At 41.4% G+C, this 22,638-nt stretch overlaps 2 protein-coding genes across 4 annotated transcripts in view; one reads left to right on the forward strand and one right to left on the reverse strand.

Annotated features, from left to right (window-relative positions):
• Window positions 1-5,546: 5,546 nt before the first annotated feature.
• On the reverse strand, window positions 5,547-12,149 carry LOC144616463 (uncharacterized). Its single transcript, XM_078447627.2, has 5 exons — window positions 11,889-12,149; window positions 11,567-11,770; window positions 9,820-9,909; window positions 7,868-7,962; window positions 5,547-5,672 (listed from the first exon to the last, which is right to left on the reverse strand). Exons 1-5 carry the CDS (start codon window positions 12,147-12,149, stop codon window positions 5,642-5,644), a joined length of 681 nt encoding a protein of 226 aa, XP_078303753.1. The 3' UTR covers window positions 5,547-5,641.
• ZNF292 (zinc finger protein 292) overlaps window positions 11,744-22,638 on the forward strand; it is a 94,059-nt gene continuing 83,164 nt past the window's right edge. The window contains exons 1-2 of one of the 3 annotated variants that reach the window (XM_060616109.3): window positions 11,744-11,968; window positions 12,170-12,366. In XM_060616109.3, coding sequence (XP_060472092.2) covers window positions 12,199-12,366 — 168 coding nt within the window. In that variant the 5' untranslated portion in view covers window positions 11,744-11,968; window positions 12,170-12,198. Of the gene's footprint in view, window positions 11,969-12,039; window positions 12,367-22,638 lie in introns of those variants that run through there. The other 2 variants (XM_060616110.3, XM_060616111.3) reach the window with 2 other exon arrangements.

Consider the following 22,638-nt stretch of genomic DNA (forward strand, 5'->3'; position numbering starts at 1 on the left):
AGCACCTCACCACTGCCTCCTGGCAGACAGTCTCTCCTTTACTGTCCCTCCCTTGCAGTGTATTCAATAAACCTCTTTCTTGTATGTTTTGCTTTGTGTGAATTCTTTCACCTCCTGTGCTGCCAGTCTCCACCCAATCAGATCACCCCACATTGTCCCCTCAGATTTGAATCTGGACTCAGATTCAAATGGACATAAGACAGATTAACAGGAAAAAATCAAATTTAGTAGGTGTATGCATAGGGAATTCACATAGACATGGAAATTCCAAAGACAGGTAAAATGGGCATACACGTAATTCTGAACTAAGGAAAAGAGGGTAGGGGTCTGGGACTTCCAAGGAAGGAATGCACTCCACAGGGTGATAGGAACAGCAAGCAGATGCCTGGTAATTAGATGTTTGCCGTGCCATACAGATGGGTCACTCAGATGGAGTTTATATCTGCTAACAATTCTTATTCGGAAAGACCCCCAATTTAGATTCTTCTTTGTGGTTAAGGGAGGGATAAAAGTTTCTCTTGAGCCCACCGGGTCTCAAGTGCCTTCAGCTCAACATAATCCACATGTCAAAGTGGCACATTTGGGGAGGGGACTGTCCTGAACCCCTTCATATACATGTAATTAAACTTTATTTTTTGGGCACCTGGGTGGCTCAGTCAGTTGAGCATCAGACTTCAGCTCAGGTCATGGTCTCAAAGCTCGTGAGTTCGAGCCCCATTTTTGGGCTCTGTGCTGACAGCTCAGCACCTGTATCCTGCTTCAGAGACTGTATTTCCCTCTCTGTCTGTCCCTCCCCCACTCTCTCTGTCTCTCAAAAGTGAATAAACATTAAAAATATATATATATATTTTTAAAAACTTTATTTTTCTCCTGTTAATCTGTTGTGTATCAATTTAATGATTAGGCCAGCCAAGGAACCTAGAGAGTAAGAAGGGAAAACTTTTCCAACCCTACAGTTTTGGCAATACAGGTGGGACTATCACTCTGGCAGGAGACTGCTTGTTCTGGGGCCGCTGCAGCTGAGAGATTCTGGGACTTCTGACAAAAAGCTGGTAGAAGGTAAGAATTTTTACCATGTCAGTCTCCTGATTTCTGCCTCCAGGGTCTGGTGGAAGCAAAAGTGATGAGTCTTTTTTTTTTTTTTTTTTCCCCTGCTTTTCTAAATTTAGATTAGCAGGAGAAAATATTTGCAGGACTAATTCCTTAGGTATAGTGACTCTGGTAAAGATTTGTTTTGAGTACTCTTAGTTTTTATTGATCCTTTTCCTCCCAGAGATAGTCAATGTTTTTCTTCGTTCCTGTCTGTTGCATTGTTTGTCATAGAGAAGAAAAGCATAAGGTGGAACACAAGCAGAGAGGCATTCCTCTAAACCTGCTGTTTGATCTCGCCTCAGACTGGGAGTTCATGGTTCTCTACCAGACCAGACAAATTTAGATAAACTTGGCCGTAGTAGTTAATGTGCGCATGAGGTATAAAGGTTGTTGTTAAGGGACATCTTGGAAGCCAAAGCCACTATATCAGTGGACACAAATAGAACACTGAAGAGCTGTTCAAGTACTTGGCACCTAACCCAAAGACTCCCCTGTTAGGATAAGTTGGTCACAGAACAGGTTAGATTGACATTAGGTTACCCACCAACCCCAAGACAATTTCTGTGCAATGAGGGACCACACAGTCCCTCTAAGGTATTAGTTTGACTCCAAGAGATGCAAGGCTCAAAGTTGTTAATGTGCATATAAGAAAAACTGGATGAGGCTTTCCTTTGGTCTTCTTCTATGTCTTGGGCGCTTGGCTTCGTGACCAGAGAGAATATTCTCACTGCCAACCGTAAGATGCATTGGCAGACAGCAGAATAGGCTGTGGATCCAAAAAGAGAGGGAGTCATGGGAACCTCTGGTTTATGGCCAGATGGTCAGAAGTATAGATAACAACCTGGACTTACAATTGGCATCAACATTCTCTTTGTCCAACACTCAGTTCTCAAGGCAGTTGGTTATTAGGGGTCCTGGTCCATAAGGGACCTTGGTTGTCTAAACCTATGTTGTCTTGTTAGTGCTGGAAAAGCTTCACTCCAGTAGCTCCTTACCAGTGTCACAGATTAGTGGGTCTGTGACTGGAGGCATCTCAAATTCTCCTGGGAAACCGGATACACTTCACTACACAATTCTTACTACTTGTGCCAACGAAATCTGCTTTCTGAGGCTATCTCTGGGAGTGAACTTTCTGAATCTTGTGAGGGCTGTATCTTTTGCACTTTCCTTTGGGGATGCCTCTTGTGTCCATGGTTAAGCCATAAAAAGGTTTGTCGTTTTGAGTCACTATTGAGATTAAAATAAGTTCCTACTCATTAATGGTCAGATGATGAATCCTTTTAACTGGACAAACTTCTACATGTAGTTTTTTTTTCCTAAAGAGTTCTCATCCTTAACAATTGTCTTATTGCTACCTATGGAAAGACCAAATTGAAAAGCAGATACAAAGGATGATGGCTAGCCTCAGAGACTCCCTTAATAGGATGGAAGAACAGAAATTGAACAAAGCATAAAAATTAGAGCCCACATAAAATGTAAATTCTCCTTCTCCACTCTTAAACACCCCTTTATCCCCACCTCCCTGTCCCTGACCTTCCAGAAGATATTTGTATCTCTGTGACCCTAGTCTAGCCCCCCTCTCAAAATCTAGCCCCAGTGCCCCAGCAAATTCCCTCAGATACCAAAACTCCTCCACCATCCCCAGAAAATCCCTTAAATACCCAGCTGCCTATTTTGACTCACGTTTCTTTAAGAGATTTATGGAGAGCACTCTAGCCTGATTTCCAGCCCCAGTGATAAAGGAGTGTGGGGGCAAGCTGAGGGCAAAATACAGGCTGGCAGACCCCCCCTCCCCCAGGTGAAATATGTGTGATATTCCTCAGACACTCCTGGCTACCCAAGAACAAAGGAAAGGGGTTTAAGTATTTGCCATGGTAGTGTGAGAAACTAAGGCAAATGAAAAATTAAGTTCCCTTACTGCCTATAGCCTACTGTCAAGTCCTTGAAACTGGCAGAGTGACCTCCCTCTAGGAGCTCAGCGGACTGAAGGATGACACTTTGCTAGGGGCAAAAGAAAATCTTGGCTTAACATTATCCTGGCACCCCGCCCCCCCCCCCCCCCGGGAACCTGTAAGTCTACTTTAACATATAAAAATTCTTTTGGAAACTTAGTTTATCTCAACTGCCCCAAGATATATGCTGGCAATCATACTCCAAGCTTATGGCCTCCTGATATACATCTGAAGGGTCTCATGACTGAGGTTTTATTAAATGGTAGTAAATGGCATTTCCCTAGCAACAGTTAGCCCCTCAAGGTCCTGGAGACCTTGCTTCCAAAATACCTTAGAGACTTACTCTATTCCTGACCCCCCCACCCCCGAACCTGAGGGTATATAATCAGTTACCCTCACGACCACAGTGCAACTCTTCCTGCCCATGGGGTCCTGTCCCCATGCTTTAATAAAAATCACATTTTGCCACAAAGAAGTCTTCAAGAATTCTTTCTTGGTTGTGGGCTCTGGACCCCACCATTACCCCAAAAACTTCATCACTAGGGTATATGTGTTACTCATGTAAACATTAAAAGTCAGGAAGTGAATTTAGCAGAAGCACCTGAGACTGGTGGTAGAAACTTTGCTGTTTCTTACAATCCCTCCTACTTTCCAGGGCTCTGTAGTCACACTGTGCCAACTTCAAGCCTTCCTATACAATGTTTTTTGTGGATGTATCCTGGACCTCCACCGCAAAAAATTCATGTCCCCTGGACAGTAACAGATCTTTTAAATTATAAAGCCCTTTACCTCCACTTTCAGAAGACTCCACAAAATTTAGAGAGGAGTTGGAAAGATTACTGGTCATTCATAAGCCCACTCACAGGGACCTAGATTGGCTCTTAAGAGGTGTTCTTCCCTCTCAAGATTATACTATAGTTATCAGACAAGCCAGATGGCCCTTTGGGGGGAACTACCCCCACCCAAAAGAAACAGATGACCAGAATCTCTTCCAGACCCTCCTACAAATGACCAGGAAATAGTTCAGCTGGAGGCTGATAGGAGCTTGAGAGGAGTAATATTAGAGGCTTTCCCCTAAAGTGAATTGGTCAAAGGTCGAATTATGCATTCAGAAAAGAAGAGCATCCAAAGGCCTTTGTTAAATGCTTTATGCAGACTTTTAATTTATTTTTTTATGTTTATTTATTTTTGAGAGAGAGAGAGAGAGAGAGAGAGAGAGAGAGAGAACACACAAGCAGGGTAGGGACAGAGAGAGAAAGAGAGAATCTCAAGCAGGCTCCACACTGTCAGCACAGAGCCCGATGTAGGGACTGAACTCACAAACCATGAGATCATGACCTGAGCCTAAAACAAGAGTCAGACACTTAACAACTGAGCCACCGAGGTGTCCCTATGCAAACTTTTTAGACATAATACATTAAACCCTAAAGTTCTAGAACATAGAAATTTTTAAATTCCCATTCTATTTATAATGGAAGTCTTCCGGATATAAAGAAACAAATTGAAAATAATTTAATTGGATGGGTAGGTCAGATCCTTGATATTCAGGCTGTAATCCAGTTCTTTAAAGGAATTGGAAACAATGGTCTTTGTGTTGCAAATCTCTACAAAGCCAGAAATGTGGTTCTAAAAGCAATTCAAAGCTTACCATCCTCACCAATCCCCAAACCCCTATTCATCTTAAAATGCTTGTAGGTATTTTAAAAGATCAGGAAATTGAAAACACAAATGTCTTGCACTTAAGGAAAGGAAACATTTTAAATAGTATTAATGTAGGGGTGTCTGGCTGGCTCAGTTGGTAGAGCATGTGACTTTTGATCTCAGGGTCATTAGTTCAAGCCCCACGTTGAGCATAGAGCCTACTTAAACAAAACAAAACAAATAGTAATTAACATAACCCTCTGATAATAGGCAAATACACCCTCAAAACTCCCATTGTATAGGCAGGCCAGGTTCAAGGACCTGAAGGACCAGCCACAAGGGTCCTTGGTTAGATGAAGGATAGAAATCAAACTCCAGCCAGCAAAAAGTGAGGCCAGAGTTTACTGATGATGTATGAAGAGAGAGCAAAGACAGATGGAGAGTCTGGAAGACTCAGAAAGGAAAAGGAGAACGCGTCTTGTTTTTGCTTGGGGTCTGGAGTTTGTAGTGAGGACAGTCGTCCTGTGTACGTGTCCTCTCAGGCATCCAGGAACGGGTGTGGAGCAAGGACGAGTGTTCAGGTGTCCTCCATAAGTCACTTATGCCCTAAAACCAAGGGTTTTGGTGTCAAAGTGTCTAGAATTAGTGATCTTGGGAAACATACATGACAACCTTGCCTGGTCACTCCTTAGGTGTTACCCATCGTGCTAGAAGTCTCCAAAAAAATCCTTAACTCTGTGACCTTTATAAGGAGGACATACATTATAGTGGGGGTGCAAGAATGATTCTAGCAAGAATAGAAGCAGGGAAAGGAGCAAAGAAAAAAATATATCTATTTTTTTCATGGAGTCCCTTCAGTTTCTCTCTCTCACCATTGTCGAGAAAACTTGGATAATTTCTCTGTGACTTTGTATTGTAGATTTTCTACTTCCATCTTCTCTGTGACCCAAGAGCCATTATTTGAAATGCAAACTTAAGGAGAGGTTTCTTATCATAAGAAAAAGAGAGAAGGGTAGGTATTTAGAAAGTGGACTAATAAAAAAAATCTTAAATGTATTCTTCACAAATATATTAGAAAAAGCTAAGCAGGTAACCTTAATTTATTCCATCTGCCAGAAACAATTTGGATCCAATTTCTTTTTTATAAACCAATGAGTTTTGCATTATTATACCCATCTCATAGTTAAAAATTTTTTTTAATCTTTAAGATCTCTTTGTGTCTGTTTATGTGTGCATATATATATATATATATATATATATATATATAGACATGTTATAGATGTGTGATATTTTTCTTACTAAAATTAATTTGTAGGAGAGGTCTAATTTAATTGGCTTAAAAACAAATTCTTCTAAACATAATTGTTGGGAACAAATTATTTAGATAGATGTAAGTGGGATAAGAGTTATAAACTTTTTAGCAATAATTATACTTTAAGGTATGTATACTTAAAAACAGTTTTCCAAATTTCTTGGTAACCTGAAACTTTGCTAAGTTAAAATAAACGATGAAATATTTATTGAATACCTAGATCATTTATAAATAAGAGAAAATAGTGATTGTAGAAAGATATTATGCCTCAGTTGAAACTATAAAACTTGCGTAGATACCAGATTTTAGTCCTGTTACCTCCAGTCATGTTAATTGTCTTTGAGGTTTTGGTATTTCTTGTAAACTGGATGGATCCTAAATTCTTTTAGTTTCCTCATCTAGCTATAATCTCAAAATTAATGTTTCCAGTTTTCTCCCATCCTTGGATTTGGAATCACTGAGAACCAAAACTGTCCTTTGTCCTGAAGTCCTGCAAACTGAAGCTAGACACTGGATATAAATTTCAGAGAAATCGCTACCATAGCTCATATTTAGACAAGCTTCTTTGTGTTTGTTGCTATATGGTCCTTTCAGAAAGTTGACTGGTAGAGTGATGACTTAATCAGGAGCATTCAAAGTGCAACCCAGGAAAATCTCTCAGATGGTCACTGCCTCCCCTCACTCCATCTGAAGATGCTTCAACCCTGACATCTAGAAATCTTTCCTGGTTTACTGGCTAAGAAACTGATTTATAATTTGCTCCAATTATTAACCTTTGTTCCCCCCCCCCCCAAAGATATGGGCTCTTGTTAATTACCTGATTGCTTGCACAATATAGGCCTAACTTTAGGAGCCCACCTAGACTGCCTCCTGAAATGAGACGAGCATTTAGCTGAACTGACCAATTTTCAGGACTAAGAGACAACTTCAGTGAGATGGAGCAACTCATGCTAGTTGACTATGAAACTTATTTAAAGTTTCAAAGGTGAGACTGAAGGGCAGCAGTATTTGCTACCCCAAAATGTATCTCTGAGCATGTGGATTATCTTAAACTGTTTTTTAAAAAATCTTTGTAATGTTTATTTTTGAGAAAGAGAGAGATTGCTAGCTGGGGGGGGGGGGGGGGGTGGGGGAGGTGGGGAGGGAGGCAGACAGAGACACAGAATCCAAAGCAGGCTCCAGGCTCTGAGCTGTCAGCACAGAGACCCATGTGGGGCTCAAACTCACGAACTGCAAGATCATGACCTGATGCCAAAGTCGGACGCTTAACCGACTGAGCCACCCAGGCGCCCCTTAAGCTGGCTATTTTTAAGAAACAGCAGACACAGGTAAAGCTCTGAGAACTGAGTGGAAGTTACTCTTTTATAAGAAATATTTATATTTATAAGGTAAATCTCCATTTGTAAAAGTATTTCTCTCCTTCACCGTGTCTGGAAAGGGATGATTCAACCTCTAGAAACTCTTATCAATAGAAAAGACTAGGCCTTAGATTTGCATAACAACCATACCCCGGCTTGCAGTTTTCCTGGGTCAGTCTCTTGTTTACAAGAGGTGTTACTAAACTTTGTTTTCTCCTGTTAATCTGTCTTTTAGCAATTTAATCACTAGCACCTAGAAGGGAAGAAGGGAAAACTTTTCTGCCCCTTCATGCCACAAAAGTAATACTTTCCGATCCATCTCCAATGAGGTAAATGAGATACAGTGATTAAAACTCAGAAATATAAGAAAAGAGACGCACTTTGTAGATTTCTCTCTTTGCTTCTTTGCAGAGATACTGGGAACTAACTCAAGGATTCTCTGTAGAAACAGTGTATCAAACACTTCCATACTTCCAAGGTTTTATTTTGCTTTATTTAGTGGTTATTTTTACCTTGCTTGATTTCTGAATTTGAATAATTGAGGCTGTATTAAAAGCATTTTCTTAAAGAATTGTTGCCCTTTCTCATTCACATCTGGCTTTTTCTCCTGTGGAAAGAAAAAATTATCCAAATAGGCAATAAGAATACCCCTCCTCATTTAATTACCTGTCCATCTTCTATCTGGGACAACCCAAGGAATAAAATTAATCCACCTAAATGTGGGTCCTATGTGCCGGTGCGCTTGAATCATTTGAGTATTTGGAACAGCACCTGCCCCATGTTTTCAACATGTTATTTGACGCCCTTCACTGTTGTTCTCAAGAAAAATGTCTTCCCTGTCAAAGTGTGATATGCTTTTAACTGATGCCAATAGAGCTTTAAACCAATGGTCCTTCTTTGTGTCTGTGGGCACCAACGGTGGTTCCCAGACTCTAGAGATACTTTCTATTGGACTGAACCCTCGACAGACTCCAGCCCTCACCTCTGAGTTCCAGCAGGCGGCCTGTGTGGGGCCGGCGGCCCAGCTCTTTGGAAGGGAGCGGGTTGAGCCTACCGGAGACCAAGCAACAGTGCCCGCATCGCGGCCTCCGCAGGACAGACTGGAGCATCCCCGCTCGGTCGGTTTCCGGAGGCCCGGCGCCCCGCCGTGCCCAGGTTAGGCTCCAGCGTTTCTCTACCTGGAGGCCCCCGGCGGCCGCTGCTCCGGGGCCAGGAGGCACACCGCTCTGTGGACTTGATCTGCAGCGCTCGGTGGAAAAGCCGCCGTTGCCAATGCTAGCGCGCAGGCGGCGGGGCGGCCCCGGGACTGAGGACGCAAGCACCCCCGCGGCTGCCGGGCGGGCGAGCGGTGGGCCGCGGTCCGGGAAGCCCAGCATGGTCTCGGCCGACTGGGGACCCGCATACAGGGTCAGCGGAGCGGAGCCAGCCTTAACCTGGCTCTAGTCCTGTGGACCTTCTCGGCCGCCCTTGCCTAGGGAGGAAGCCAGGGAAGGGAGAAACAGCGACTCAAGGGCGGCGCGCTCTCTCCTCCAACTCCTGGCCTCGCGCTCTCTGCCTGCATGCTGAAGCGGGGGGCCTGGCTGCGGTGGTTCTCTTGCGCCCGGCATGGGAAGGACCTGCCGGCCTCAGCCCTAGCTATCCGTTCTCTGCAAACACCGCTCTCGCTCATCCCTAGCACGGCCCTCTGGCTCTGTTAGCTGGCACAACCCAGCTCCTTTCCTGCCCCTAGGCCCTGCTATTTAAAGAATTCTAGGGGGAAAATGTGCACCGGCAAGGTGCGGGCCAGGGCAGGCCGGGCAACTCGCGAAACGGGCAGGCACAGGCCGCCCGGATGCAGATACATCTGTCCCCTAAGGGTTTCCCCAGCTTTATTGATCGCAGAGGTGGGGTGGGGATCTATTACTGTCTCTCAGATTTACTCTGAAATAGAGTCTCTTGGGAATGAAAGTCCATATGATTATATCATGTCCATAGCAGTCGCGCTGTGTCCAAAATGGGCACGAGCACTCACTGCGCAGACACTGGGGTCCCCAGAGAGGTGGATTCTCTCGTCCCTAGGGCTTATTCTTGTTTCTCCATGGACCGAATCTCCGAATTCCCCCAGGAACGTCTCAGTAAGTAAGTGTCTGTGTGTGTGTGTGTGTGTGTGTGTGTGTGTGTGTGTGTGTGTGTAAGGATTCCCATGAACTGACCGTTTGGTATTTAAGAACAAATGGACTTAGGTACAAATAAGTGGTGTACTTGTTGATACACATTTTCTATGGATAAGAATGAGATTTCTGGGATCTCCAAACAATGTAGACCCGATAAGGGATAGTATTTCCAATCCTCATTTAATTAAAAACTTGCACTTCTGTTGACACTCTGTGGACATTCTAGTTAGCACTTCAGTTAGACTTTTGTGTTCTGAGTTGAATCTACATGCATTTTCATAACAGAATACTTGTCATGTGGTATATAATACCTTTGCAGGTGACTCTCCATCACAAGCGTAAGCTTCTTCAAGGCAGGAATAGGTTTTATTCACTTTTGATTTCCCCAAACCAAGCAGTGCCTGCACATAAATACTCAGTAACAAATGATTAAGTAATTACACCAATCACCCCTAGTCCTTCCATTTCCTGTAGGCTCTAAATGGAGGAATGGGGAGGTAGAGCTCAAAGATAACATGAAGGACTTAGCCATCCATGCTGAGGGACATTTGCAAGACCTTAGTAGGGCTCAGAATCAATTTGCTAATCAAGTCTTGCTTTTAGGGCTATCCTGGGCAGGAGGAGGGAATGACCATTCTCAGACTATTTTTTTAAAATCAGTATTTGGATATATTTCTCTTTTCATGTATTTTCCTTTCTTTTCTCCCTTTTTCTTTTTATAGACTAGGTGTGGTATAAGCCATTATGCTTGAAGTTGAAAATATGCCTTGCTAACCTTTTGATATTTATCTTTGGATTTACTGATACATTTGGCTGATTTCATATTTCTTACTTTTTAAATTTTCACTGTCATCCTAAAATAATATAAATTGGAGAAATCTAGTTTTGGATGTCGAAATACTTCACTTGGGAAAGTGAGCTGCAAATATTAAGATCTATTAGCTGCCTTAATTGTTGCTTTTTCAGCTATAAGTGATTCTTTAAAAAATATGCCTGGTCCTTAGTACATCTGAATGTACTCCTCAGATTCTTCCAGAAGTAAATATTTGAAGAACTTGTCTGTTACTATGTAATAAGAGTATACATATGTTATACTAATATTTTAGCTGATACTGTTTTTCATAAGGGGTTCAGTTGTGTCCATTCACCTTATATAATGGCATTTAACAAAGGTTGCCACCACTGATGCTTTACAAAACATTCATTCTAGACAACATACGATCTAGAATATTGTCTGTAGCTACTAGAAATCCCTGGAAGAGGATGCTGCACACAGAAAGGATTCATCTTACTTTGGATTCTTGTACTAGAAAAATACAGTTCACTTGGAATGATAGTGAAAAAAGTAGGTGCCTGATTAGTATCATTGTTTCTGAATTTCTGTAGACCATTCGGTTTTAAGAAAGATAAGCGTCTTGTCTAATTTTCTACTACTAACAAAATATTCATTTTATTATTCTGAACTTCAGGGTTAAGGACTTTTTTGTAGTGCCTGTTCTACTGTTTTGTTCAAGCGTCAGGTATTCATTCCTTCCAGGTTGTAAATAAAATATGGTTGAGAATGTCATGTCTATTTGCAGCATCAGAAAAAAAATGCTGTTGAATTTATAATCATTCTTGATAACCTTGTTCTTTTAGCATCATCTTCCCCTCCTCCGTTGTGATTTTTAATGGAGTTATTGCTGGTTTTTTTCTTGACCTACTTTCTTTACAAAAGCTTTCATATAGAGTGCTTTCAGTGATGGTGATTTCTGTAGCGTGTAGGAAAAACTCTTAAATCATAGTGAAACAGATTAGTTGGCTATCACTTATTCTAGGAATGTTTTCGTGATTTAAAAATCGTCTGGTTACAACGTCCACAATTGCACAGAGTGAAATCTTTTAAGCTATGCTTTTCATGAATTCGCTCCGTTCTCCAGAGGGAGGATTTCAACCTCATTCTGTTCTGATCCAATTGTTATTTTTCTTTGTTGCCTCCACCCCCTAGAGAATTGTGTTTCCCGGGGAGAGGCGTTCTTGGCGCTGAAGGGGAGAGTCAAGTGGGGTGAGATTTAGTACCTTAGGCACTAGATCCCTCCTCCGCCCGCCTGGGGAGAAGTCAGAGACAATTTTGACAGTCCATAATCCCACTTTGGCTCTCACGCTTATGGTCCATGGGTAGGTTTTACCTTCTTGCTTTTCCCCTGCCTCTGGCTTGCCTGCAGGCCAACCGCAAATGCTGCCATCGCCCCAGCCCACCCAGAGCTTTCGCTCACCCGTGCTCTTGGGGAATTAGGACATACGTCCGTAGAAGACTTCGGGGATTGGGGAAAGCCACACCGGAATCGGGACACTCGAGAGGGCAGCCCCTCCCCAGGGTTCCCCCCCACACACCCCCCACGGTCGCAGCGCCCACGTGACCGACAGCAGGCCTCCACCGGCCCGCCCCTTTCGGCCGCAGCAGCCCACTTCCCGCTCGGGGTAAGTAAACCGCGGTTTTCCGCACCGCCCCAACCCCGCCCTCTTCCTTTTCCCTTCCCTTCACCTCCCTCGGGCTCCCTCGCGCCAATCTCCCCGCTCCCCCATCCTCCCCACCGGGCCCTTTGTACGTGCTCGGCGGCGTGCGAGCGCGCCCGGCACGTGACCCCGCCGAACGTGGCATTGTGTTATCACGTGACCCAGGTGCGTACGCGACGGAGCGGGGTGTGAAGATGGCGGACGAAGAGGCCGAGCAGGAGAGGTTGAGTCGCGGCGGAGGCGGCTGCGTCGCGGAGCTGCAGCGCCTGGGCGAGCGGCTGCAGGAGCTGGAGCGACAGCTGCGGGAGAGCCGCGTGCCGGCCGTGGAAGCGGCCACGGAGTACTGTCAGCAGCTGTGCCAGGTGAGGGCGCCTGGGGGTCCCCTCCCCCTTTTCCCCAGCTAGAGAGGGAAGAGGGCGAGCGAGCGCCTGGCGGCCGAGCGGTGGTCGTCGCTGCTGGGGCATCGTTGGCGCCGCCGCCCAGGCGGGAGCGGAGAGTACGAGGCAGGCGCCTTTGTGTGGCTGCCGTTGTGGCGGTTGTTGTCGGCAGTTCCCAACTGGGGGAAGGGAGTTGTGGTCAGGGCGGAAAATCCCCCCGCCCCTTTCCTTCCCCGAACTCGGGACTGCGCGGTCCCCGAGGCTGAGGAGATGTAGACGGCTGAAGACTGGAGCCCTCTCCGCCGCAGGGAGAGGGTAAGGAGGAATGGAGGCCAGGTCCCCTTTTTCCTCCTCCTCTTATTGTGCACTGGGGATTACCGCGCCCCCCGCCTCTGCGCCTCTGGTTTCCCACTCCGACGGGCCTCCGCCCCCACTGGTTTGATTCCTTTGCTTCCCCCTGCTTTCATCCGTCCCGCCCCCGGCCCCGTCCTCCCTGTCTCCCGGCCTTTGTTGTTCGAGTTTCGCCTTAGGACTGAAGGGGCCTTTGTTGACGTTCTGGGAACAGTCCCCGCCGACCCCTTGGAGCTAGCCGAGACGTTCGGGGGTGGGGGGCGCAGAGGTTGTCCTTTCCTGCCTTTGCTTGCTTGGTGCACCACTCCATGGTGTGAAGGTTGCTCTCCTCGGTAGAGGAGAGGAGCTCTCCCTGCTCCTACGGTCGAATGTTTTTGTGGGGCGGCTTTCCAGAGTCCGCTTCTCTTTTGCTTTCACCCTTGGAGGAGTACGGTTTCCTCTGCCCTTCCTCCCGCATCTCCCCGCCACCCTTATTACTTGGATCCTTCCCTATTTGGCCTTCTGGTGAAAAGGAGAGGATTGAGGTTCTTGTGGACCTGTGCTCAGGTCAGTTTCAGACCTTTCCTTCCTTTTCTTGCACAAGGACACTGCTTTCCAGTAACTGCGTTCTAAGCAGGATTTGGAATGCTAGTAACACTGCTTGATAGCAATCGGAGAGTTTGGGTCTACATTTGGATTTGATTAAAAACCCTCCAGTTACGTTTGAAATTTCAAGGTGCTGTTACTGGTTGTGGTGAAGATTTTGGCTAGATTGTCTTGAGGAGGAAAAAGACCATATATGCAGGTCCCATTTAGAGTTTATTTGTGAATGTATCATCATAGAGAAATTGTTTTGGAAACATAGTGAGCTTAAGCCAAACAATGGGAGGACCATTTTAGAATATTCGAATAGATTACATTTTCACTTAATTTTTCACCTCCAAGTTCTGAAATTTTTTCTTTATAAGATACGGGATACTTGAACACCTACAAAAAATTCAATATGCACGTTATTGTCACTATTTGGTAGTAGTTCATTATCTTAAAAAAAAAAAAAACTTTGTCAGATTAGGTGGTGACTTCTCTAGCAGTATATGCAATGTGAAAGCTCCCCACTTAGCCTACTATAGGTCTGGTGAATACTTATGTCAAACTTAGAGATTCCATCATTCCTTTGAATCCTTGTTTTAAAGAATTGTTGAAATTTGCCAATTTGACCTGCCTGGAACTACAAACTTGTTAATTGGTCTTTTAGATGTATTTATTTTAGATATAAAAGAATACTTGACACCCTTGTAAGGGAAAGTCTTTCTTTATAAGTGAAGTCTGATTTTTAGCCTTTGAAAAGTATTAAAGTCTAGCTTTGCTTAAAGATACTTTTCAGATAGCAATGTCCACAGATGGGTTTAAGGCTAATTAATGTAAACACACTTGGCCAGCAATATTTTTACGCAGGATTAATAATTCTGGGAAAATGGAATCTCATGCAGGTAGGACTTTTTTGAGTGTATGCCACATCATAAAGTTATCACTTTCAAAAGTATTTTTAATGGATGAAGCAGCATTTCTTTTTATTGATATGAAAAGAATTTCCTGTATTCCTTTTAAGCTATTAGTCTTATAATATGTAAATAGTTTTTATTGACCCATGCTACAGGAAACATAATAAAACAAATACTGGATTTGTGGATTTAAAGAATAATGAAATATTTCATGCATTAAAATCCCACAATAATTTAAATGCATTTAAAAGTAATCTCCATTACTTGAACAGTTAGAGTGTATCTGATATTTGATCCCTCTAGAACATACTCTTTTGTGTTGTTGTTGTTGTTGTTGTTGTTTTTAAGTAACCTGTTACTGTTTAGTGATTTTGTTAAATGGGAGGTAACTTGAAACATAATTGTTTCTTTAAAATTGTATCCCAGCCATTATTACTTAACATTCTGATATGAGTTGAGCAAAGAAGTGGTTAACAAAGAATTTATTAGAGCAATCTAAAAACAGTACTTGAAATGCTAGGGAGCTAGAAATTATGTCCTGATTTCTAGCGTTGAGATTAGCTTTTTCTATGTAAGGGTTTCCCACAAAACTGGGATATTTACATGCTTCAAAAAGACAAAGATAAATATTTGTCAGTGGGCTTCAGAGTTAATATTCTCTTTATGTTAACGCTTAGTGCTTGTGTGATCGTAACTTGCATTTATTTTAAAAAATGAATTAATTTAGGGGCGCCTGGGTGGCTCAGTCGGTTAAGCGTCTGACTTCAGCTCAGGTCACGATCTCACGGTTCGTGAGTTCGAGCCCCGCGTCGGGCTCTGGGCTGATGGCTCAGAGCCTGGAGCCTGCTTCCGATTCTGTGTCTCCCTCTCTCTCTGCCCCTCCCCCATTCATGCTCTGTCTCTCTCTGTCTCAAAAATAAATAAACGTTAAAAAAAATTAAAAAAAGAAAATGAATTAGTTTAAAGAAATGAATTAGTTTATATTTTGAATTTTTACCTCAGCAACAGATGAGTTTCTGGAGAATATGGTGAAACCTACATAAGTAGAAGTTGCTTATACATCCTAGTTAGTAGATTTTTTTTTTTAATTAAGTACAATAGATTGCGTTCTGAGAAGTAAAGTAGAAATAAAAGACATTAAATTTTTCTCACTGTTAACAGTATTGTTTTCTTTATATTGACTTGGAAGTATGCCCCCTTTTTACTTTTATACCTGAACATTTGCTTAAAGCTGAAGTAGGAGGAGGGAAAGGTGGGAAAGGATGAGCGTAAGAGAGTACCTGTCAGAACTCAAAAATTTCCTTAAATCTTTGCAAGCTAGCTTTAATATGGGTAATGTAATTGACTTATTAATTTTATTTTTTTTTTTAAGTTTATTTTGAGAGGAGAGAGAGAGAGAGAATGCACACTGGGGAGGGTCAGAGAGAATCCCACGCAGGCCCTGTACTGCCAGTGCAGAGCCCATTGCAGGGCTCATACTCCCCAACTGTGAGATCATGACCTGAGCAGAAGTGCGAAGCTTAACCAGCTGAGCCATCCAGGCACCCTGACTTACTAATTTTCTTAAAATCCGCTTAGAATAAGAATATAGGATAGCCAGAAGTAATTTCTTGCACTTATTTGTGTCAGGATAATTACTATATAAAAATTGATTATAGTTGGAACTTCTTGGGCTATTTTTTGTGTTAGACCTGGTCAGTATTCACTCACTCACTCACCATCGTTAATGAATACCTACACTGTGGGCCAGGCAGATCTGGTCCCTGGCTTGAAGGAGCCTACAGTCTCTGAAGGAAGGTAAACAACTAATTGTAGTAAACTGTGATTTGTATCTTTTATTTCTGAGATCAGTGTAGTAAAATGGAAAGCTACTTATTTGGAAGTTTAAACAAAAGCATTTCAATAGAAGAATTATTCTTAAAGGATTTTAAAATAATTACTTAAAAAGTTAAGCCATTGTAATAGTTGGAAGAATGATTTGTTGGGGCATGATGTTGACAGCATTATATACTGGGCTGGATGACTGGTTGATTAATACATGAATTGTGACTGGTTTTGGCCATTTATCTTCTGGTGACCGATAATTATTTGAAAAGGTTGAATTGATTTGTGGAAATAAGTTTGTATTTTGTATCTGCATGCTTTCATTCATACAAGCAGTGTTTCTAAACTGGCATAGTCCTTTTCTTCCTGAAGCTCTCTCTTTTAAGGCATTTGAAAATAGCTGGGATCAGTTTGTCATTTGCAGGATCTGTGGATGTGATAGTGACATTTAGTGCCCATGGGCCATGGGTGCTAACTTTTGAGGTGATCAGGATAGTTACACCCCACTGAAAAGTATTCCTCTGCCTAAATACCCAGAATGTTCTTTGGAGGAACACAACAGAAAGAAAAATAACGTATTAGGAAGACTTTTAAAAGTTATTATGCTCTTTTCATTTTAAGATAATATAGTTAGCATATTAAGAAATGTGGTTAATCTGGAACAGGTCCAGGTAAATGCTTGGCCATATTTAAATTCACACTGAGCTTGAGAGGTCAAGAAAATTTCTGCTTCCTTAGTAGAAATTGCAAGTAATTACTTAAACAATTACTAAAACAATTCACTTTTACTGGGGTAAGTGGGTAGCAATTTCAGCATCCTTTATTGTCCTGATTAAAGCAGAGGTTTGACCTTTTGATATAATTAAAATTCTGTACTTTTAAGAAAGCATTTAATGCAAAGACTAGATTTAGGTATTAGCAGGGGATATAAGATACAGAAGACTCTAGTATATAAAATAATATTTAAATGAAACTTCAAGATGGTAGTTGAAGAAGTGTCAAAAGACAGTGTATCATTAACAGATTTACTTTATTTTTTTATTTTATTTTTTAAATTGAAAATGTAGTGTACCGAAATTTTTTTTAAATTCAAACAGAGAAAGGGCATACAATAAAAACTTGATCTTCCAACCCCAGACCTCCTGTCACCCTCCACAAAGACAGTTCCCCAATAGTTTTTTATCCATCTTTCCAGAAATACATATTTGTCCTTTTTAAAAAATTAAGTGGACGTACTATGTACTGCATCTTGCTTTTATTCACCAAAAATATCTCTTCGAGATCATTCCATAGTTGCTCGTGTAAATCTGTTTTTCTTTTTTTTAATTAAAAAACATTTTTTTAACGTTTATTCATCTTTGAGAGAGAGAGAGACAGAGACAGAGCATGAGTGAGGAAGGGGTAGAGAGAGGGAGACACAGAATCCGAAGCTCCAGGCTCTGAGCTGTCAGCACAGAGCCGGACACCAGGCTTGAACTAATGAACTGCGAGATTATGACCTGAGCCAAAGTCGGATGCTCAACCGACTGAGCCACCATCCAGGCGCCCCATCTTTTTAAAAATTTTTTAATGTTATTTATTTTTGAGAAAGAGAGAAACAGAGTGTGAGCGGGGCAGGGGCAGAGAGAGAGGGAGACACAAATCTGTAGCAGGCTGTAGGCTCTGAGCTGTCAGCACAGAGCCTGATGTGGGGCTTGAACTCACAAACCATGAGATCATGGCCTGAGCTGAAGTCGGGCGCTTTAACCCAGTGAGCCACCCAGGCACCCCATATGTTTTTCTATTTTTAATGTTTATTTATTTTTGAGAGGGGGGGAGACATAGAATCTGAAGCAGGCTCCAGACTCTGAACTGTCAGCACAGAGCCTGATGCGGGTCTTGAACCCACGAACCACGAGCTCATGACCTGAGCTGAAGTCCAGTGCTCAACCAACTGAGCCACTCAGGTGCCCCTATGTTTTTCTATTTTTAAACTGCATGGTAATTCCAGTCTGTGGCCATGCTTAGTTAATTATTCGTGGCTATTTAGATAAATCAGTTAATTTTTTGTATAATAATTTCAATAAATTGTTCAAAGTAGGAGGTAAGCACTCTGGCTCTGGGGTATCAGAGAAAGCTTTACTGAGATAGGATTTGAGCTGGGCCTTAGTACTTGTATTAACTAGTGCCTTATTGGTGTAAGAAACAAAAATCAAAACTATTAGAAGAGCTACTGAGTACTTAAATTATATAGTTAAAATATTTTAGTGTATATTTTAGTTTCATCTGTTTGATGCAAGTTCATTCTTTTGCTTATCTGCCTGTTTTCTTAGCTTTATTATAGTGGTATTTTGAAAATGCTCCCTTTCTTAAAAAAAGCTAAACTTTATTCTTTTGATTATTAGAGGATATCTTAAGTTAATTTTTAGGACACTTCTAATCAGAAGAAAAGATGGCTTGCTTGTTAATTAGTGATAATTACTTTAGGTATTGAGGGAGTAATAAGTCATTTAAACTTTAAAAGTGTAGGTAATGCTCAGGGGAAATAAATGTTTAAATGTTCATAATTAGTATGATTTCATATTAGAGATACTAAATTCTACTTTCCAGAATATGCTTATGCCAATTTTAGCAAAGGAAAACTTTACCAAATTTTGCTTGCCTCCTTTTTGACACTTTCTGGTCCTAAATTGAAATAGGGCAAGATAAGATGTATTCTGCAATTGCTCTTCATAATATTTTATATCACTAATCTGCAAAACCAAGGATCTTTGAAAATATATGTTCTTAACTATATGAAATTGTTGGTCTATTTATTTGCCTTGAAATTCTGTCAAAGTTGAGAAATTACCTTGTTTTTTCCAACTCCCACACATAAATCCAGTTCATAAAATTAACCAGTCACCATGAAAGAAGCCTCATTTATAAAATGGAAAGTTTGTTATTAATGTATTTGTTACATACTCCCTGTATTGTTTTCCAGGAGAACCTCTTGATTTGTTATTTCTCTTTCAGCCTTGAGAGTTGCGCAGTGCACCTCAAAAACAAAAAAAATTTTTTTCCTTCCCCCCCCCTTGACTTTACATTACAAAAACTTAACGGTCTGTAAATACATATATTTAGCCAAGAAGATATGTTAAAATTCAATTACATGTATCTTTTCTTAATGTATTTTAGATAATTAAATTCCTCATGTAGGAGTACTAAGGGAGCTATGGAGCATTATGGAGCTCTCTGCCTTCAAAGCTCTTACAAAAATTAAGGCATATATTGAATTAAGCAATAATATTAGATAGTAAAATAGTCATAAATACAATAAGTGGAGTATGAAGTAAGAGAACTGGTCATTTTGAAATTAATTTAGTAAAAATTAAGCAGGAAAGGAAAACACTATTTACATTGGGTCTTGAATGAATTTAGATAACCAAACAAGTGGGAAGGATGGGAATAAACACCCAGAAAAATGGAACAACTTCAAACTGGCATCTTGGATGAAAATATCAGGAGCTGGGTTGAAAAAAAGTTAGAAAAGTGTAAGAACCAGACTAAGGGTTTAGGATCCAAACAAAGGAATTTTAATGAATCTTTTAAGTGTAGATAATACATAGTTACACTGACTAAAGACTCTCTTTTCCAAAGTTGGGGCATTGAAACAAACAAAAAGAAGTTCACAATGGTAAAACCTTTGGTATTTGTTTCCTAAGTAGGCTCCATGCCCAACATGGGGCTTGAACCCTGAGATTGAGAGTCACATGCTCTACTGACTGAGCCAGCCAGGCACCCCCAACTTTGTTTTTTCTTGAAGTATCCTGAGTCAGTTTTATTGCAGTGTGACAAACTACCCAAAAACATAGTGGCTTTGGAAGAAGAGGTGTTTGGGGCTTGGAACTGAGGTTCCAGCTGAGGTCAAGAGTCACATGCTCTAACAATTGAGCCAGCCAGGTGCCCCAGAAGAATAGCTGTTTTTATTACTGTTCTCAAGTCTGTGGGTCTGTTGGGTGGTCTGCAGTCAGCTGGTAGGTTGTGTGGGGCTGAATGTCCCAGATGGTCTCACTAATTTGTCTTGTGGTTGTCAGGTGGGTTGGTCAAGGTTCTTCAGTTGGGTTGGCTCATCCCCACTCTTATCATCTAGTAAGGTAACCTAGGATTTTGTTACATGGCAGGAAGAGAACAAGTTCTGCACAACTGCTTTTTAAACCTCTGCATGTGTCGAATTTGCCATGGTCCCTTTGGGTACAACAAGTGATCAAACCCAGCTTCTTTTGGGTTCAGGGAGATGTGATTCTTTAGGGATCATTTATGTAACAATCTACCACATATCTCATTTTCCTTTATTCCCCACTGCAATTTCAGGCACTTTTATAGGTCAAAATAAAATTTTTCCTCTCTATAGCCCTGTCTTTGCCTTTTTTTTTTTTTTTTTTTTTTTTTTGGTCACCCATATTCAGTAATCAAAGCACGGCTCTCTGTTCCTTTTCTCTTAGTTTGGCAAAAGATATTTTCAGTCTTTTTTTTTTTTAAGATTTTTTAAACGTTTATTTATTTATTTTGAGAGAGAGTACGTGTGGCATGTGAGGGAGGTACAGAGAGAGAGGGAGAAAGAGAGAATCCCAAGCAGGCTACACGCTATGCTGAGATCATGACCTGAGCCGAAATCAAGAGTCAGCCACATAACCCAACTGAGCCACCCAGGTGCCCCATCTAGTCTCTTTTACTAATCTTATTCTTTATTTAGAATTTTTTTTTTTTAATATTTATTTATTTTTGACAGAGGGAGAGTGTGTGCACACGCATGCGAGAAAGAGCCAGTGGGGGAGGGGCAGAAAGAGAGGGAGACACAGAATCTGAAGCAGGCTCCAGGCTCTGAGCTGTCAACACAGAGCCTGACGGGGGTCTCGAACCCACAAACCACGAGCTCATGACCTGAGCCAAAGTCAGGCACTTAACCAACTGAGCCACCTACCCGCCCCTAATCTCATTCTTTATTTTTAAAAAAAAATTTTTTTTAATGTTTATTTATTTTTGAGACAGAGAGAGACAGAGCATGAACGGGGGAGGGTCACAGAGAGGGAGACACAGAATCTGAAACAGGTTCCAGGCTCCGAGCTGTCAGCACAGAGCCCGACATGGGGCTCGAACTCACGGACCGCGAGATCATGACCTGAGCTGAAGTTGGCTGCCCAACCGACTGAGCCACCCAGGCGCCCCCCTAATCTCATTCTTTAAATAGAAGAAGGGTATCCCTACTACATCACTCAAACTTTGGAAAATTTGTAGAACAACCTCTTTATTTACAGTAGTTCACCTTAATATTAAATTAGGTCGCAGTTTGGTGTTTTGTGCTGTCTATACATTGTACAGTCCAATAATAGCATCCTAGTTCTTATCTTAATCTTTGGCCCTCTTTTTTTCTTAACTGATGAACTTGCTTTTAACCTTACTTTCTATTTATGAAATTCCCCAATATCCTGCTTTTATCTTTGTACCTAATTGGCAGTCCAGTACTTACAACAGTGTTTCTCAAATTTGAGTTTGCAGAAACCCAAGAGACTGAGTCTATAGATCTTACAGTTACAAGTTTTGACCTCAGCTCATAGATTAAGATGTAACTTTTTTTTAACTTCAGCACTTAGTTGTCACACTGAACTATCACAAAACCATATATATCCTTACAATGTGTGATGCATTCTATTTTATTATTTATTATTATTTTGAAAAGCTGCTCTTGATTTTATAGTCCACTGATAGTCATAACCAGCAGTTTGAAAAATACTACTTGTAGGGTCATCACTGTGCTCAGTTTAGTAGTTAAGTACAAAGGTAGGCAGTCCTGAGTTTATCAGTTGGCCTTCTAGCTGATTCAGAACATTCTTATATTTTATTTAGGAGGAGCATCAAAATTAAAATACAGTTTTAAGTTTTTTTACAGTGAATGCTGGAAACTGCATTATGACCATGGAACCCAATTTGAGAAATACTGGTGCATAGCATAACATACAAATTTAAGCCTTAGCCTGGGGCTCTGTTTGCTCTGTTGTTTGTTTTTGTCCATCCTTTCACTGTTCAACGGGAACTTTCTGCTCCATCTAAATTGGTCTCTTCATTCCTTACAAGTATACCTGTTCATTTTACTTTCTTTGTGACTTGACTTAGAGGAGCCATGTTATGTAGTAGAAAGCCAGATAGATTTGATTTCAAATATGAGCTCCTCTGCAATCTGGACAAGATCTTTAGCTCATGCTTTCTTTGAAAAAATAAGGCTGGGGTGAGAGTAAAGCTTGGAGTTAGAGGCTGGACTAAGCAAATTGAAGAGGAAAGATTTAATGTTCAGAACAAGCACTGTTAGATCCTTTACTAATAGTGAATTGTTTAATCTGAAGACTTGTGAGATCATAGGATTAAATACCATTCAATTTGTTTAAATGTCCCATTTAATCCAAATTGCTTCATAGGATCTCATCATTACTATGTAATACTTGTTTGGTATGACACTGAATCATTAGAAAATATTAAATTTTATTAGGCATTTGTTTAGGAAGACAAATATTTGGTTAAATGGCTAAAATAAAGCAGTTCAAATATCAGGACAGTGTATTCATGTGGAACATTTGGCATTCTTATT

The sequence above is a fragment of the Panthera onca genome, chromosome B2 (genome assembly GCF_046562875.1).
Source record: "Panthera onca isolate mPanOnc1 chromosome B2, mPanOnc1 haplotype 2, whole genome shotgun sequence".
Classification (NCBI taxonomy): Eukaryota; Metazoa; Chordata; class Mammalia; order Carnivora; family Felidae; genus Panthera; species Panthera onca.

Bases quoted from the DNA above. Each gene is read 5' to 3' on its own strand.
- LOC144616463 (XM_078447627.2), bottom strand. From the start codon at position 12,149: ATGCCACGTTCGGCGGGGTCACGTGCCGGGCGCGCTCGCACGCCGCCG. The intron at 7,963-9,819 runs GTATTATATACC...TTCTTTCCACAG, and splicing joins ATGGAGAGTCACCTGCAAAG to GAGAAAAAGCCAGATGTGAA. The intron at 5,673-7,867 runs GTAAAAATAACC...TCTTATGATAAG, and splicing joins AAATTCAGAAATCAAGCAAG to AAACCTCTCCTTAAGTTTGC.